Source organism: Nelumbo lutea, chromosome 1 (genome assembly GCF_056320005.1).
Source record: "Nelumbo lutea isolate HS-2025 chromosome 1, American lotus-T2T, whole genome shotgun sequence".
Classification (NCBI taxonomy): domain Eukaryota; kingdom Viridiplantae; phylum Streptophyta; class Magnoliopsida; order Proteales; family Nelumbonaceae; genus Nelumbo; species Nelumbo lutea.
This window is the reverse complement of record NC_142684.1, coordinates 69,180,187-69,196,185: the sequence shown is the minus strand read 5'-3', so window position 1 is coordinate 69,196,185 and position 15,999 is coordinate 69,180,187. Positions and strand designations below refer to the sequence as shown.

At 35.6% G+C, this 15,999-nt stretch overlaps 1 protein-coding gene and 1 pseudogene across 4 annotated transcripts; both read right to left on the bottom strand.

Moving 5' to 3' along the window:
- Window positions 1-708: 708 nt before the first annotated feature.
- LOC148875143 (UDP-glycosyltransferase 92A1-like) lies at window positions 709-7,359 on the bottom strand (annotated as a pseudogene).
- Window positions 7,360-8,069: 710 nt separating this feature from the next.
- LOC148875142 (E3 ubiquitin-protein ligase UPL5-like) lies at window positions 8,070-15,530 on the bottom strand. Of its 4 annotated transcripts, none has more exons than XM_088965856.1 (4): window positions 13,396-15,530; window positions 12,569-13,158; window positions 8,392-8,651; window positions 8,070-8,292 (listed from the first exon to the last, which is right to left on the bottom strand). In XM_088965856.1, the coding sequence occupies exons 1-4, from the start codon at window positions 15,194-15,196 to the stop codon at window positions 8,235-8,237; spliced, it is 2,709 nt and encodes a 902-aa protein (XP_088821982.1). In that variant the 5' UTR covers window positions 15,197-15,530; the 3' UTR covers window positions 8,070-8,234. The 4 variants fall into 4 exon arrangements, 2 of the variants coding, with proteins under 2 accessions (XP_088821982.1, XP_088821983.1); XM_088965857.1 differs by having other exon boundaries at window positions 12,569-13,035; XR_016105426.1 differs by lacking the exon at window positions 8,070-8,292 and adding an exon at window positions 8,747-8,863 and having other exon boundaries at window positions 8,513-8,651.
- Between the last annotated feature and the right edge of the window lie 469 nt (window positions 15,531-15,999).

The window sequence follows — 15,999 nt, the reverse complement described above, 5'->3', positions numbered from 1 at the left end:
AGTACCTGTTGTTAATGGACCATCAGTCATGTATATCGTGTGATTTCATGTGCGATTTAAGACTTTTGAAAATGTCAAAATCACCCTTGGACACTGTTCATTATCTTCTTTCTCAAGAAAATGAAAGAGGCAAACAACTGCTTCAAGCTCTAGCAAACCTCCAAGCACTGGACAACAAGTATTTTCCACTGGGTTCTCTAATCCAATGTGTACCAAACTGCCAAGAACATCCAAGCACAACCCTACTTTCAGCGCGTTGATTGGGCATGTCGGACTAGTTCAAGGTGGAGGATTTGTCCTTACAAGTTCACTTCCACCTCCAAAAGGTGGTGTAAGACCACCACCACTGCTACCTCCTGAAGGAGGGTTACCAGTGTAAAGTGGGTAGGTGGATTACGGAAACACCTGTCTGCAATACATCAGTGGAGATTAACACATTGAACAGAAGAATGAAAATAATACACTCAAGTGTCTTTTGGAAGCTTGAGCCCATAGCTCTGTTTTATACTCTGTTCTAAATGCCGATCGAGAGCATAACAGAATATTGGAAAACTAAAGGCTAAAATAAAAAGTAACCTCAACACTGTTTTGTCTTCTCTGAAACTGCTATAGCTCTCTTCACCACTTGATCTGCTTTCCCAATCACACCCTTCACCATTTTCATTTCTCTTAAGAAGGATATCCATTTGCTTCATTTAAACTAGAGCTTTATCTCTGCGACAAAGCAATCTCTAAAAAACCATCAAGTGCCTTAACCGAAAACCCCAACTGATCTCCTTTTTTCACTGCAGCGTTAATCTTCTTTGCAGCTTCACTCGCCTTCATCTTCATCTCCTTCCCTTTTTCTCCCTCACCAATCACCAACTTAATTACTCCACCTCCCCACTCATGACCCTACCGTCTGGTCCCCTTGCCAGTTCCACACAAACACCCATCTCCTCTTCCATCATCTTCGAATTGTAAGCCTATTCTGCTACCAATGGCCACCTATAATCAGCACCCCTTGGCTCAAGCTCTCCAAAACCGAATTCCATCCAGTGGCTAAGAAATGCGCTTGTCAATTTGTGCGAGAAAATCTCTAGCTGAGGCGCCCATTTTCGCACAACGAGACCTTGTCTACTCTCAGTAACACTTTCTTCGAATCCTTATGGAAACCATTCCGCCTTAAAACTCACCATTTATATCAAACCCAACAGTGGCCTAACAACCCAAATGAATGCTTTCCCACTTGACTCAACACCCATAGCTAGTTCCATCATTTGGGTAGCACTGATCGTGTTTTGAGATCCAAACGAGATGTATAGAACCGAACCAGGTGGATGAGAATCCAGCCACGTGATGCAATTCTCTGGTGTGATGCTGGGTTTCTTTCCTGCGCGTAAGGATGATAAATCAGAATCGGTAGGAGAGGGAAGGTTAAGAAGAAATGCTAGAGGTAGTAAAGGTCCAATAGACCAAACTGGAACTCCCGTAAATTTTCTCAATATTTCCAACCCAAAAATCTCCATCTCCTCGGTTGTGTTACACAAGAAACCATTTTAACCCAAAGAGAGTCGTAGCTCTCTCTAATAGACAATAGAACAGGGGTCAGTACCATCGGCGGATCTCAGTTTTGGATGAAGCTGTGAGTGATGAAAACAACATGTTTTAGAAGAGCAGAAAAAATTCCAGTGCAGTGTAGTATCCCAAAGAACAACAACAAAAAGCTACTGGTGAGTGAGAAGAAGCAAGCGGAAGTGCTTGAAAAGGTTTCTCAATCGAAGAGAAGAGGTGAGATGATGAATAGGCAGCACTGTGGTCTGGTTTTACTATATGGTTGATAAAGAAAATTAGATGACACTTGAAGGGCATTTTTGTCTTTTTGCATATCACTTAACGGCTGGTTAATATTGGCTACTAAATCGTCGCAAAATGAAAGTTTGGGTATTAGATTGTCACATTTTAAAGTTTGGGTACTAAATTAACACTCAGCCTAAATTACAGGGTACCTATCGTGAATTTTCCCTAAAAATAATTATCTGTAATATATTTATTTTAATTATTTGTATTTTTTTTGCTGCAAGGGGCTACTGGCTACACAGCGGGGTTAGCCCATTCCCCAAACCCATAATCCCCCCAACCTAGGTGCGGGGGAAATTCGATCAAAAGATGGTTATTTTAATTATCTGTAATTAAAATCATGGTTTTCAAAACCGGACCGGAAAAACCGGGAACCGGTCACCTGACTAGTTCCGTTTTCCCCCAAAACCGTTGATTTTGGTCAGTAAACCGCTGAACCGGCCAGTTAACCGTTCGAACGGTTTTGACCGTTTTCCAAATTTTTTAATTTTTAAAATTTTAAAATTTTTTGTCAGAACAGGCCGACCGCTCGGGTCGAATGATTGGACGGTTCGAACCGATAACCAGACCCCTAACCAGTTCGTTTTTAAAAACCATGATTAAAATATCTTATTATAACCTCAAAGTATTATAACATAATTTTTTTAAAATATTTGTAATTAAAATAGAAATTAGATACAACTTAAAATATAATTTAAGTTTATCTGTAATTAAACTTATCTAAATAATTAAATTAATATTACCTAATTAATCAAACTAAAGTCAAATCTATTCTTTTTAGAAGACCAACAAATCTAAAGTTGTATACCTTTAAATTTATCTAAAGAATTATTTATATGATGTTAAATGGCGTCCAATCAAAGAATTAATCAAGGTATGAGAAAAGAATATTTATTATAGTTATTATAGCACATTATTAAATTACGGTCGAAGTTGATCCTCGACCTCGAGCAAATGCTTAAACGGGTCTAAAGAAGCTCATCTTCTTCTTTACCGGTACATAGGAAAACGGGCCCATGTTACAGGCTGATGCAAGGATAAAAAACCGGGGCTATCTAGTGCATCTAACACCAGGACATGGCAATAACGAGGTCAACTATGTTTTAGGACCTACCCCACTAATGCAACACTACCGGAAAGTGGCGATTGCGAAAGGAAAAAAAATAAAGAATGGGTGAAACTGCCCATCACAGCATATTGAATCTATGTTTCTTATTTCAGAATAGGCAGGCCTATTAGGATTTTCAGAGACAGTCAATTTAATAGAGGCTGGTGTTCAATACTTCAATTATAAACCAGTCAAATTTTCAGTTGCCGGCAAGATTAACAGTTCACAAACATATTGAATATTCAGTTCATAAACACAATTAATAAGGGTAAGGAGAACATATCTGGTTTGGCCACAAATTGCTGAGCTGAACTTAATGAGTAACCCAAACGGATCTGCAACTCCAGTAACTGAAATAGATCTGCAAATGCTGTAACCGAAGTGATTCACCAAGTATAAAAAAAAAAAAAAGCAGCGTTGGAAACTTGGAATTTTATTTAAATAGTGGAAGCAATGCACACCCGTGTTATAAAAACAAATAAAAATATGCCAAATATTTTGCAAATAACATCCGAGTTCAATAAACTGAGAAGAAAAACCGGCATATTCAGAAAGACATGAAACAAAAGGTAGAGGGAAGAGCATTTGTTACTGCTGAACAGTATTCTTTTGGAGATGGAGTGGTAGAGACATCCACTAATGTGACGTGACGGAGGCCAAAACCAAAGATCTTGGAATCGTTCGTTAATGACACTCCACATGAACACGTCTCATCCAATTTTTAGAAAATAAAATACCATTGGTGATGGCTGTTCACGTTGACAAACCAAAGAATCATTTATTTGAGGCATGAATGAATATTATGTGGAATAAAAATAAAAATAAAATAAAATAAACGAGAAAATTTCTAAATTGCTTTATACTGGTATTACCATTGAAAAATGAGCACACATTGAACCTGTGACTCTGTGAGCTATCTTCAAATTCAATCCGATTAGGAATTATCTGAATTCGTTGTATGCATATCCAACCATCTAATCCGATCCTCTATATTTATTTACTAGTGGGACGTAAAAAGTATCAAAGGATATACTGAATGTCAGCCACATGCTTAATCAACTATTAAATTAAATTTTTAAGTTTAAATCTTTTGAACAGACTGACCAAATCAATACAATTTGAGTGTGTCAGTTTTCATAAAAGGTTAGTTGGTTTCAATTGACCAATTCCCTAACTTGACCAAGTCAATTTGGTTGACCAAATAGCCTACGACCGCACTGAACCAATTCATGAATACTCATAATTTCAGCTAAATTAATAAGTCTTATCTCTAATAAATAATAATAGTTTAATCTCCCATAATTATTGAAAATTTATAGCAAAAATACACAATTATTGCAAATATATTAATAATGAAAACTACAATAATTACAAAAATTACAAAATTACAATAAGTACTAAAAATATATTAACTTAGTCAATAAATAGTATAATCTCAAATAATAATTTAATCTTTACTAAATATTAATCAATAACTTATAACAAAAACACAACAAATTCAATAAGTATAATAAAATAAATTTAAAATTTTCAATAATAGTAATTTAATCTCCAATAATTATTGAAAGTTTTCTATTAAATAACTTAAAAAAATAAATTTATACATACTTATTGAAAATACATTTATCACAAAAGACAATAAATATTAATTTTAGTATATATAATTATATAATAAATATAGATTAAGAGTTTAAAATTATTATTAGTAAATATTATTCTTTTTGAAAGTTATTTTCTCGAATTATTACTTGATATAAGTGAAATTAATTATTTACAATATTATGTAAAAATATTGAACTATTATTAATTTCAATATTATGTTATAACTATTTTTCTACTTTTTAGAATTTTTTTAAATTTATTACAAAGTTTATTGATTTTAACTATTTAAAATCAGTTATGTTAAATATTTTGTTATTTTGAAATATGTAGTTATTTAAATACTTAAATGATATGTAAAATATTTAAATTTTAAAACATTAATTATTTATTGAATTTAATTTTCCATAAAAACATAATTTATACTATGATTACATAATTTCATTATTAAATTGGTAATATATTAAATTATTATTAATTTAAATATTATGTTATAATTATTTTTCTACTTTGAAGAAATTTTTTAAATTTATTACATAATTTCGTTATTTTAACTATTTAAACTCTAGTTATGATAAATATTTAGTTATTTAAATATTTAAATAATCTCTAAAATATTTAAAATTTTTTGTTATTTGAATTTTATTTGTCTAAAGCTATTACATATTATTAAATATTTAAAAAACATTTAAATTGATAATCCAAAAAAAACATAATTTAAATTGTTAGTACATAATTTCGTGATATATTTTGTAAAAACATAAAATTATTTTTGTGTTTTTAATAAATATTTTAAAGTTATTTTATAATTTTGTTAGAATATTTAAATAATCCTTAAATTTTTTAATCCAAACTTTCCTTAGATAGATATAGATAAAAAGTATGGAAAAGGATAAATAGGAATTAGAGATAATTTAGGAGAGAAACTCTCTACTAAATTAGAAATAATTTTGGAGATAAATATGAATTAGAGATAATTTAGAAGATAAATAGGAATTAGAAATAATTTTGGTAAAAGTGAGAGATAGTGGGGGAGGTAGTTTAGGAGTAATTTTAGGATAAGAGATTATTTACGTTATTGGGAAAGTGCATCTCATTGGTTGTTTCACAAATGACATGGAATTAAAAAAATCAAAAAAATCAAAAAATAAGAAAATAGATAATAGCTTCTCTCAAAGGAGAGACATGCTGACATGGCAGGACCTGTTTTAATATGTATATATATATATATATATATATATATATATATATATATAAGAGAGAGAGAGAGAGAGAGAGAGATTAATTATTACCTTACTAATTAGTGTATTAATTATACATTACAATTACTGAAAATTACTGTAATTATATTTATTTATTAATTAATGCATTACTAATTTATTAGATATTTCATATATTAATTTAGTTGGACTGGACTGGTTCTAAAAACGAACTGAACCGGTTTGTAATTTAAAAAGAATTAAAGGCTGGTGTGTTAATAAACGAAATGGACTGTCTGGTTGAAAAAGAGTTGGGCCGGTGTGATTAAACCAAATGTGAACTAATTTTTAACTTTAAATAGTGGGTTTGGAATCAGATTTGAAGCAGCTGCCCAAATCCATCCCATTAAACTCATCTTCCTAACTCGACAACATAGTTTGATGCAAGTGAACTAACCAAAACTGGGGTTGGCCATGGGACTGGTGCAGCTATGAAAGAGAGAGAGAGAGAGAGAGAGAGGACTGTTTTAAAAAAGTGTGAGCCCAAACAACTGGTTCTCTTTCTGTTTGGCCTCTCTCTGTTCTTGCTCTCCCCCTTGTTTTGATGTCGTCCAAAGTGAAGCTCTTGGTTTGGTTGAAAGGTAATGAACACAATCATGGGCTAGCACAGTCCTATTTTGAGAGGGATCGTGGATTAGTTGGCATGAGAACAACAATCGTTTTTGCAGTAAATTATGACTCCACTTTAAACTTGTTTGTTGGGGTGGGAAAGTGTTGAGATCTGATTGGTCCAAGAGTTCAATTATGTGGCTTTAAAATAACAATAAAAAAATTAAAAATTTATAAAAAAGGGAACAGAGATTTTGGAGCAAAATTGGAAAAGGAAGATACCACATTGACTGAGTCGCTATATGATATAGTATAGATTAGTAAAATTTGTTTAAATGTTGAATTTTTACTGGAGGATACATTCAATTTAATTTGTAAGTGATATGGAATATGACAGTATTTTTAGTTCATTTTGTTAATAATATATAGTATTTTGATTATTGTTAATAGAATTTATTAATGATATACAATATCCGATTGCAATGTTAGCTTTATTTGAATCCGAAATAAATCCTATCCCTATGAATGAAATTCAATTAAAATTTGAAAATTGACGAATCAAATTTGTGATCTAGTTCTGGGGTTTGAGATAAAAAATACTAGGAAACCACACAACTTAAGGGATGCAACTCCTTATTGAGCCGAAGATCATCATCTATCTATTAACCGTTACCCGTCCCCCCTTGTGGGAAAATTCTATATAACCATTTTTTGGCATAACCAAAAGTACGAGTGATCAACAAACTGGCAATGGAGCTCTAGCATGGGATTCCGTTCCATGAACAAGGCACCATAGCCCTCAACCTGTGACTTATTATGCCTCTCTGAAATTGATTGATACTCACTCATACAAAGGTATCGTCTCCACTCTCCAGAAGCATTTATTACATATTTTTCCCCTTTGACGTATATCAATCTTGCTTGATCAGCATTGGCTCCCTTAAGATCGTACAATACATGTTGCCAAGTAATACGAGACCGGAAGAAAGCCCCTTTTTCATTCATTAAAACCTGAGAATAAATCTGACCACACTCCTTGTACAGCTAATGGTATCAGAAGACTCGGTAAATCAGAATTTTCTGATGCCAAGGTGCTTTAGTAATGAAGCTCCTCTATACACAACCTTCTAATGCCATGGCATGCGACAGGCTCCTAAGAGTTGAAAGAATGCCAAATAGATTTCCAACACGTGATGCCCTTACACATGGATGTATGTGATTGGTCACACCATCCATTCACGTGGCTTACGATAATGGTTCCATTCTAGAGGAAGCCATTGAATGAGAAGAGAACGTAAATAAATATGTTTGATATCCTTCTTGAAGACAGAATAGAATCCATCGTCATCCAAGCCTGATCCCAATTATATGGGGTTGAACGTATGAATCCCGTTTGGTCATTCTTTCTGTTTAACCTAACCCTACATCTTGGTTCGTTTAGATTCCTTTATGACTATCATTTCTAGCTTTTCCACTTATTTTCATTTTTTTTTAACATGTTTCTTGGCTGTCCTGTACTCAACTCAAGAGAAAGCAGTATATGAAAATTTCCTTTTTTTCTGTGCCATCTTTCAGGTGTACCATTAATTATGGCCCCATTTGGTGCGTCTTTTGACACGGGCTGTCAAATTTTTAGAAGCTTGTCAGCTCGCATTTTTGTCTTTTTCCATTAGGTTGGAAAAAGACCTAGCCACCAAAAAACATCACACCAAAAAGACGCACAAAACCCGTTTTGGGCGATTTTTAAGAAGCTCTAAATGAAGCTTTTTGGTTTTTTCAACTCATCCTTGGACAGAAAGACACGCCAAAAGATGGGTTTTCAGGCTTTCAAGATCTTAATACAAAAGCTCACTACGTCTTTCGACTGTCAAAGGGAGAACTCAGAATGCAACCTTTAAAGAAAACACTAGAGATAAATGTAGAACCCTCTTGCATGCCCTACAAAATAGAAATGAAGTAATGATCTGAACTGTACAAGCTTTTGGTTTAATCTCTTGCATGTAGCCAAATTCATCATCACAAAGTAGTAGACTTTACCAAATACCAAAGCTGTAGCTAACATGTTCCTGGGTAATGATACGAAGCCGATCCTGCATAACTGCTAGAGATGGATAAGGAGGAAGATACAACCGATAGAAGCATGTGTGTGATGAGGGTAGTCGATCATCAGAATCTGATGTCTTAAAGATGTAGAGACGAGAAGACAAGCCACCAAAGCCCTCTACTGGAAGGTACTTCAATGAGGTCCAGAAGAAGAGAAGAACCCTTAACTGATCTGCAGACATTTCCTCAACAACCTGTAGGAGTTTTAAAACTCTAGTTACATTATGCCAAATAAACTAGGCATTCATGAAAGGTTCTACTAATCAAACAATCAAACTATATATTTAACCATTGGAGATGTATTCAGAGAAGCTATAAGGCAGCTTGCTTGATACTGCATTTGCAGCACTACTAACACTTCAAATTCCAGGTAAAGAATTCCAAACCGCTCAAGCTTTCTCTACCACTGCAAAACAGGAGAATCACTTCAACATGCAGGACATAGCTTCTGGGAACAATCTAAAGGATCAACCTAGCATGGTATTCTGGGCTAAATGGAACCAATCAAAAGGAGGTGGGTAGCAGCACCCCAACTACTGGAAAAGTGGTTCCATCATTCCATGTATTTCCAGCCTGACAATAGTGATTTGGCGTTGACCAACTTCCTGGTTGCTCTTTCCTTGGAGAAAGGAAACTTCAGAACATATAGCATTAAAATACATGGTGAAAAAACTCAAGCCAAGTATAATGTTTACTACCAACACACTAACTGCTTAGTTGGGCTAATAGTAGACAGCAAAAATAGACAGCTAAAAATCTAGCATCCAATGACTACATTCTATAATCCCATCTCATCCATCATTGTAAAGCATGTTTTGACATGGTACCAATCTTGACTTATTATACCATGTTATCAATCAATTTCTAAACAATCATTTATTTGTTTTTATGATCTTCATATCTATTATGTCAGATAATGTCCAAGAATCTTTACACTCCTTCACTAGACTATTCTTATTCTTTTATCACCAGGTTAAATTCTGTAGCCGATGGACAGGCCAATCTGGTATTAGAGATGTTGTATAATGACAGGCTGCTGACTGTTTGGCAGGGGTAATATCTGTATATCTTCTCATGTACTCTTTTTTGGATTTTAATACAAATATTATTGTCTTTCTCAATAGAGTGATTTATTTATAATAGTAACTGGGTATACTTTTGATATTAATATTTACAATAAAAAGAAAAGCAGGTTTTCAAATTGAAAACCACACTGCATTCCCCTAAGAAGAGGAAGGAGGATCACCTCTCTCGAATTATCTCTCAAATCAGTTGCATCAATCTACAATTAGTGACTGGCCCATCCATTCTAATATCACTTAGCAACTTTATCAGGTCAGGCATATATCCAACAATAAGATGATTATTATTGGATAATTAATTATTTATAACTAGATAATGACCCCAAGTACGGAGCAACTACAGACAGCCATATTTATTTTGTTTGAGATTCATTATTTATTTTGTAATTATATCCAATTTAAATTCCTTATTAAACTTATAAAAATAAATAATGTTTAATTTGTAATTTAAAATTTTTATAATGAGTCTTTTATTTGAATTAGGGAATTGACTTACAAAGATTGATATGGCCATATGGGTCACACATCTTTTAGAGTGGGTACTTTTTTATAGGCAGCCATGTGTTTAAAGCTAGCTTGGAGTGGGTACTTTTTTTCTATATGTAGCCATGCATCTAAAGTTAGCACTTTTTCTAAGAGTGGAGTTAACTACTCTCACTGTTTTGAGAGTGGATAGACACATATCTGAAGAAGAAAACTTTTATTTGAGAGTGGAAAGTATCCACTTTTTGGATACTGTTTATTGAAAAGATAGTGTCATATATATATACATACTCAATCAGTTACGCTCTCTTACCAGTTTCAAGAATACTTCAACATGAATACTAAACTACACAAAAATGCCTTAACCTATTACTCCTTTTAAAATGAAAACTAAAAGTCCAAGATTACCTTGCAGAAATAATGATGCTTTAGATCATGGAATGTGGCAATGAAAGACTAATGCAAACTTATAACGTGGCAAAAGATGCATTCAGCTAAGATTGGGCCTTGGATGTACAGACATACCATCAGTGTTTTAAACGCCCTGAGGCGTATGCCAGAGGCACTGACACCTCTGAGGCGTACGCCTCTTGCGCTTTTTTCATGAGGCATGCTAGAGGTGTACGCCTCATGCACCTCATGCACATCTTATATAAAAAGACAAAAAAAAAAGAAGAAATAAAAAAAGGGAAAGGAAAGGAAAGAAAAAGAAAGGGAAGGGAAAGGGAAAGAAAAAGAAAGAGAAGAAAAAAAGAGAAAAGGAAAGAAAAGCGCTTTTTTCATGAGGCATGCTAGAGGTGTACGCCTCATGCACCTCATGCACATCTTATATAAAAAGACAAAAAAAAAAAGAAATAAAAAAAGGGAAAGGAAAGGAAAGAAAAAGAAAGGGAAGGGAAAGAAAAAGAAAGAGAAGAAAAAAAAGATAAAAGGAAAGAAAAGAAAAGGAAAGGAAAGGGAAGAAAAGATAAGGGGAAAGAAGTGGTTGCCCCCACTCCGGCGAGCTCGCCTCCACTTCGACAAGACCCCCCCCTTTCAACTAATGCTATGCATCTTTATTCTTCTTAATATAAAAGATTTTTATTAAAAATAAAGAAAAATGAGATCCCCCCTTCCTCTTCATCCTCCTCCTAACCCCCCCCCCCTCTTAAGGAGGCTTACGCCTCTTGCGTTCTGAACTACGCCTCATGCTTCGCATCACGCCTCCACGTTTTAAAACATTGCATACCATAAGAAAGGCAAGTACTTGGCTATTCAACTGGATTCAAGGCTCACTCAAGGTGTGGGTATTCTCTTTTGAGAGGTTTTGAATTTGGGCTGAATGTACTGGTACATTTTTATTGAAAATTTTTTATTCCATGTAGAAGTCAGTGCTAGAGATTGTTTCATACTGCTTCCTCTTATTACAAAAATAAATTGTTGATCTGTTTCTGATCCTAAAACACACACACACACACACAACCAAACTGGGAAAAAAGCTAGAAAGACATAACGACAGAAATTGTGAGTTGCAATGACTCCAGCATTAAATGTAGCCCAGTCCTAAGGTTTCAGTCAGGCATAGGAGCTGATAGACCAAAGTGGGCTGAGAATCATATGCCCAAGAAAAGCTCCAGTGTGTTAGGAGTTAGGAAATAGCTGGTTTTTGCCCAACCTACCTGTTACAGGCACAAATACACAAACATGAAACATACAATACTTATGAGACTAATTATGGCTATAATATCATGTCAATATTGTATAATAATATAAAATGCTTATATTACTAATTATTATTTAGGTTCCACTTGTTTACATTTATGTTGGTGCAAGGCTGCCTTTGGGAGTGTTTTTCAAAATAGTTTCTTACAAACCTGAAAAGCTAAATGGAGCTTGTTTTCTACCTCTCAAAATGGGCTTTTTAAGCAAAAAGGCTGAATAGAGTTTATTGTTTGACTGGCATTTGGCTTCCCCAACATGAAAAACCACAAAAAAATAAAAAAAAAAAAATCTGTTGGAGAAGCACTCTCAAGCGTGGCCTAAATGCATGGAAGTGCAAATTCTGGTTCACTTTTACTTCAGGTTTCACTTTGTTTTATTTTTGAGGTGCAAATGAGAGGAACACAAAATAGGAACAAATGCATGGGGGTACAAGTATTCCCCACTTTATATGGGAGAAAATGAAGGTGGGAGGAAGTTCTGCAAATTTGGAATCAGATTTTAAGATGCAAAATTTGCATCAACTATGAATGCAAATGAGATAAAAAATGCAAATCTTGCATCAGGTATGAGTACTGTACAAACCAAGGCCTAAAATCCAAACTGGGTACAAATCTTGCATCTCTAAAGGATTTCATTGCAAACAAAAAGAACCTTAATATAGTTAGTGTTTTTAATCTTAGTAGGATCAGATCCAAGTAGTGATAATGCACCATGGGCAGCTGCATGCCTAACTGATTACCAACAGTGCATGAAACAGAAATAAAGAATAGCTACACAAGCACTGAAGATTAAAGAGCAAGTTTCTGAAACTAAAAAGTGAAAATAATGATCCTACAAAAATTTACCTTCCAAAACCAGCAGATTTGATGTTCTGTTTCCTTATAACCATTGTATTCCGTATGTGCTTTCCAGTCCTTTACACAAATGGCTTTCTCACTTCCATGCAGCATCTGATCAAGATCTTCAAGCTCCAAACTTTGGAAAAATAACTTTTGAAGACTTGAATGAGAAAGAATATCAGCAAACCCTCGAGAAAAATTAGCTACTTGTTCAGAGATAGATGTGACAAAACGGTGCTGAATGAGAAAGTACACATATTCCTCTCTATTGCTGCTATTCACAACAATTCCCTTCCCTCCAGGACAAAGCTCCACCACTCTCCTGGAACCTAACTCTACAACTTCACTGACAAATGTCAACCCCAGAGCATCTGAATCCAAAAGATCAGCATCCATCTCCAAAATCTTTTTGCAGCTCCTATACAAGCATGGATCTGCATCCCGCACATCTTCCAAAGAAACAAATTTCCCAGCTAATTGCAAGAAAAAAACACGATCAAATACAACACCTACCTGCACTTTATGCATCAAAGCTAATGCAATCACCCGACCACAGAAGCTAAAATAATCAAGATGCATAGGATCCACATTAGATGCTGCAGATGAAACAATATTACATTAGAAGATCATCTGCATTTTATGAGAAAGGAAACTCTTATACCAAACTAATTAATTCAAGCATTTATCATATCAACAAAAATTCAAATTCGTAAGTCGATTATCAAAGATGCCCACCTTTTAGCACTGTCTTTCCAGGGGGTTAACATTTTGTAATGTCCAAGGTCTGACATATATAACAGAAAAAATTATAATTAGCTAGAGAAAAAGGTTACCAGGATTAGGAAAGAACCTTCGTCGATCATTTGGACATGCTAGAAAAAGGGTGTTTTTTGGATTAAATAATTCTTGGCAAACCAAGCAAAACCATTCCCGCAAGACACCAGGACCTGTGGCTTCCTCATTTTTAAACTCCATGAAAAGGCCACCATGCAATGCTTCAGCATCTGCTTGAATTATGTACTCAAATGATTCTGCCAATAACTGTGACCTATCAATAAGCATCTCATGTAGCTCTTCATACTCATCTTTTATATCAGGAAGCAACATCATTACCAAATGCCTCCTAGATTCGAAATCAGTCACATCCTTATGCTTAAGAAGCCAAAAATTCTCATCACTTCGCTTTGAAAACCTAATAAGAGCATTCAAAGAAAACCGCCTTGACCTCATGACGGAGAAAAGTTTTTCTTCAGCGCCGGGATAAAGTTTAGAAATGCTGTTCAGTTCCTTCAGAATAGCAAGATAAGTTGACCACACAGGTCTACAGCTTTCACTTTCCCCTGTTCCATTAGAAACCAAAAACTCTCCCACTTTTTCGAGGCATTGATCAATTTTCCCAAGCAAATCAATGAAATTAACATGCAATAATTCAATCTCGTCCAAACGCTTAAGAATGGAATCCTCTTCACTGATCTGGTCCTCAATTGCTCTCCGCAAGGGTAGTAAGAAAGCACAAAATTCACGGACATCATTTACAGACATCCCGATGGACGGGGGTGAGTTGATACTTGACTGTAAACCCATTGACAACTTATTCGCCAGCTCATCTACAAAGGGGTAGAAGTCTCGGATTACAGCCGATGCCTCCGTGTGATCAAAGTACTCGGACCCATGGACAACTCCAATATTTTCCAATAAAAAAGCTAGAGTATTTCGACATGATACATATAGCGGATCATCACGGGCGGTATTACTAAGCAATTTACAGAATTCCAACACTATGGGAGCGCAGCGGAACTGTATAGATTTTGGTAAGAACTCAATATTGGGAGTAAGAAAGAGCCGAACAGACTCTTCCGCGTATTCCTTGTTTCCTTTGAGGGGCGAAAGGAAGAGCATGACAAGAGCTGTTGGGGCACCGGAAGACCTAAATATCTGAAGATGTCCCGAAGTAAGATCACTGCCGTCCCTCGGAGTAATACACAAGAACTCATTCACGCGGGATTTAACGTTTTGAGAGGAACGGATTGAATCACCTTGACACAGGCGACAAATAGAAGAAACCAAATCGTTGATTACCTGCCAAGTTCGAGGATACTCACTGCTCCTCATACGCCCGACCAACTGAAGCCCCGCATCGTTCTGGATGGAACACTCGACCAGCGACTGTTCCCACTGGAGCTGCTTCCCTTGGTAGATCAACCTTTGCTCGGTCGTTGGAATCCCAGTCATTTTTCTAATTTGTTCATGGACAGATTCGACAGAGTCCTCCGAATTCGCATGTATGACAATTGTATTTCCCCCCGAAATCATCCTGACGAAAAAATGCAACCTCGAAGACGAGCCTTCCATTCCTCCCACACTCGAACTACTACTGCAAGGCTCCGACAGAGAATGGGAAACCCCATTTCTAGCACCACCGGAATCATCGTTCCCCTTGAGGCTATGACTTAATCTGCTTTCCTCCACTCCAGACGAATAAACGGCAATGATTTCATCTTTCTTCATCCTCGCCGATACTACTAAATCAGAGAAATCGTCGTCACAGGGCCCATAATCGTCTAGTTTCCTCTTGGAAGAAATCCGATCGAGGCGTTGATTGATGCAACCTATTAGAGTTTCTCTGGAATACATGGCAGTGGGAACCAGAAGCCGCCGTAGTTTTAAACCACGGAGAGGGAGATACCCATCTGAACGCTGCAGTGTGTGGATGTGATGTATCCAGCCGACTATCCGGAATCCGGAGAATGGAAGAAGTCAGTGGCAAGTAATGGAGTCAGAGCACGACAAGATATTGAAAGAATTCGAAAAACCGGGATTTTATAATCGTAGAACATGACAGCAAAATGTGTTCACGTTTCGTTTCGCAACCCGCGTTTCCCCGTCGGCGGGGGATCTCACACACTAACTTGTCGAAAAATACACGCCGAGGACATAATATCTATACAAATATATTAAGCCGAAATATGTATGCAAGAAAATTGAGAAGGGAAATGGAATATAAAAGTATTTTTTGCTTTTTTTAATAGAAATTACAAGAATACCATTCTTTATTAATTGTTTTTTCTTGAATTATAATAATGCCACTCTCTCCTACTAACTCTCTTTTTTGCTTTTTTTTGCTTTTAAATTATAAGAATACCATTCACTCTCTTATCAATTCTCTCTCTCTTTTTCTTGTAAATTACAAGAATGACATCTTTCTCTTTCCCGCCATCTCTTTCCCTTTCCTTATAAATTATAAAAATATCACTCTCTCTCCAAATGAGGGAGACCTCAATTCGACATCTCAACTGCTAGGAGACCTATAATCAAAGGTAATCGAGTTCAAGCCAAGCCGAGTCGAGTTTGAACTTCTAAGCTCAAGCTCAAGTATCTAATTCAAATCGAGCTCAAGCTATATGACACCTCGACCACCGAGGGAGACCTCGGCTCGG

Bases quoted from the DNA above. Each gene is read 5' to 3' on its own strand.
- LOC148875142 (XM_088965856.1), bottom strand. From the start codon at position 15,196: ATGTATTCCAGAGAAACTCTAATAGGTTGCATCAATCAACGCCTCGAT. The intron at 8,652-12,568 runs GTAAATTTTTGT...AAACTCCTACAG, and splicing joins AAATCTGCTGGTTTTGGAAG to GTTGTTGAGGAAATGTCTGC. The intron at 8,293-8,391 runs GTAAAGTCTACT...TCTATTTTGTAG, and splicing joins AGCTACAGCTTTGGTATTTG to GGCATGCAAGAGGGTTCTAC.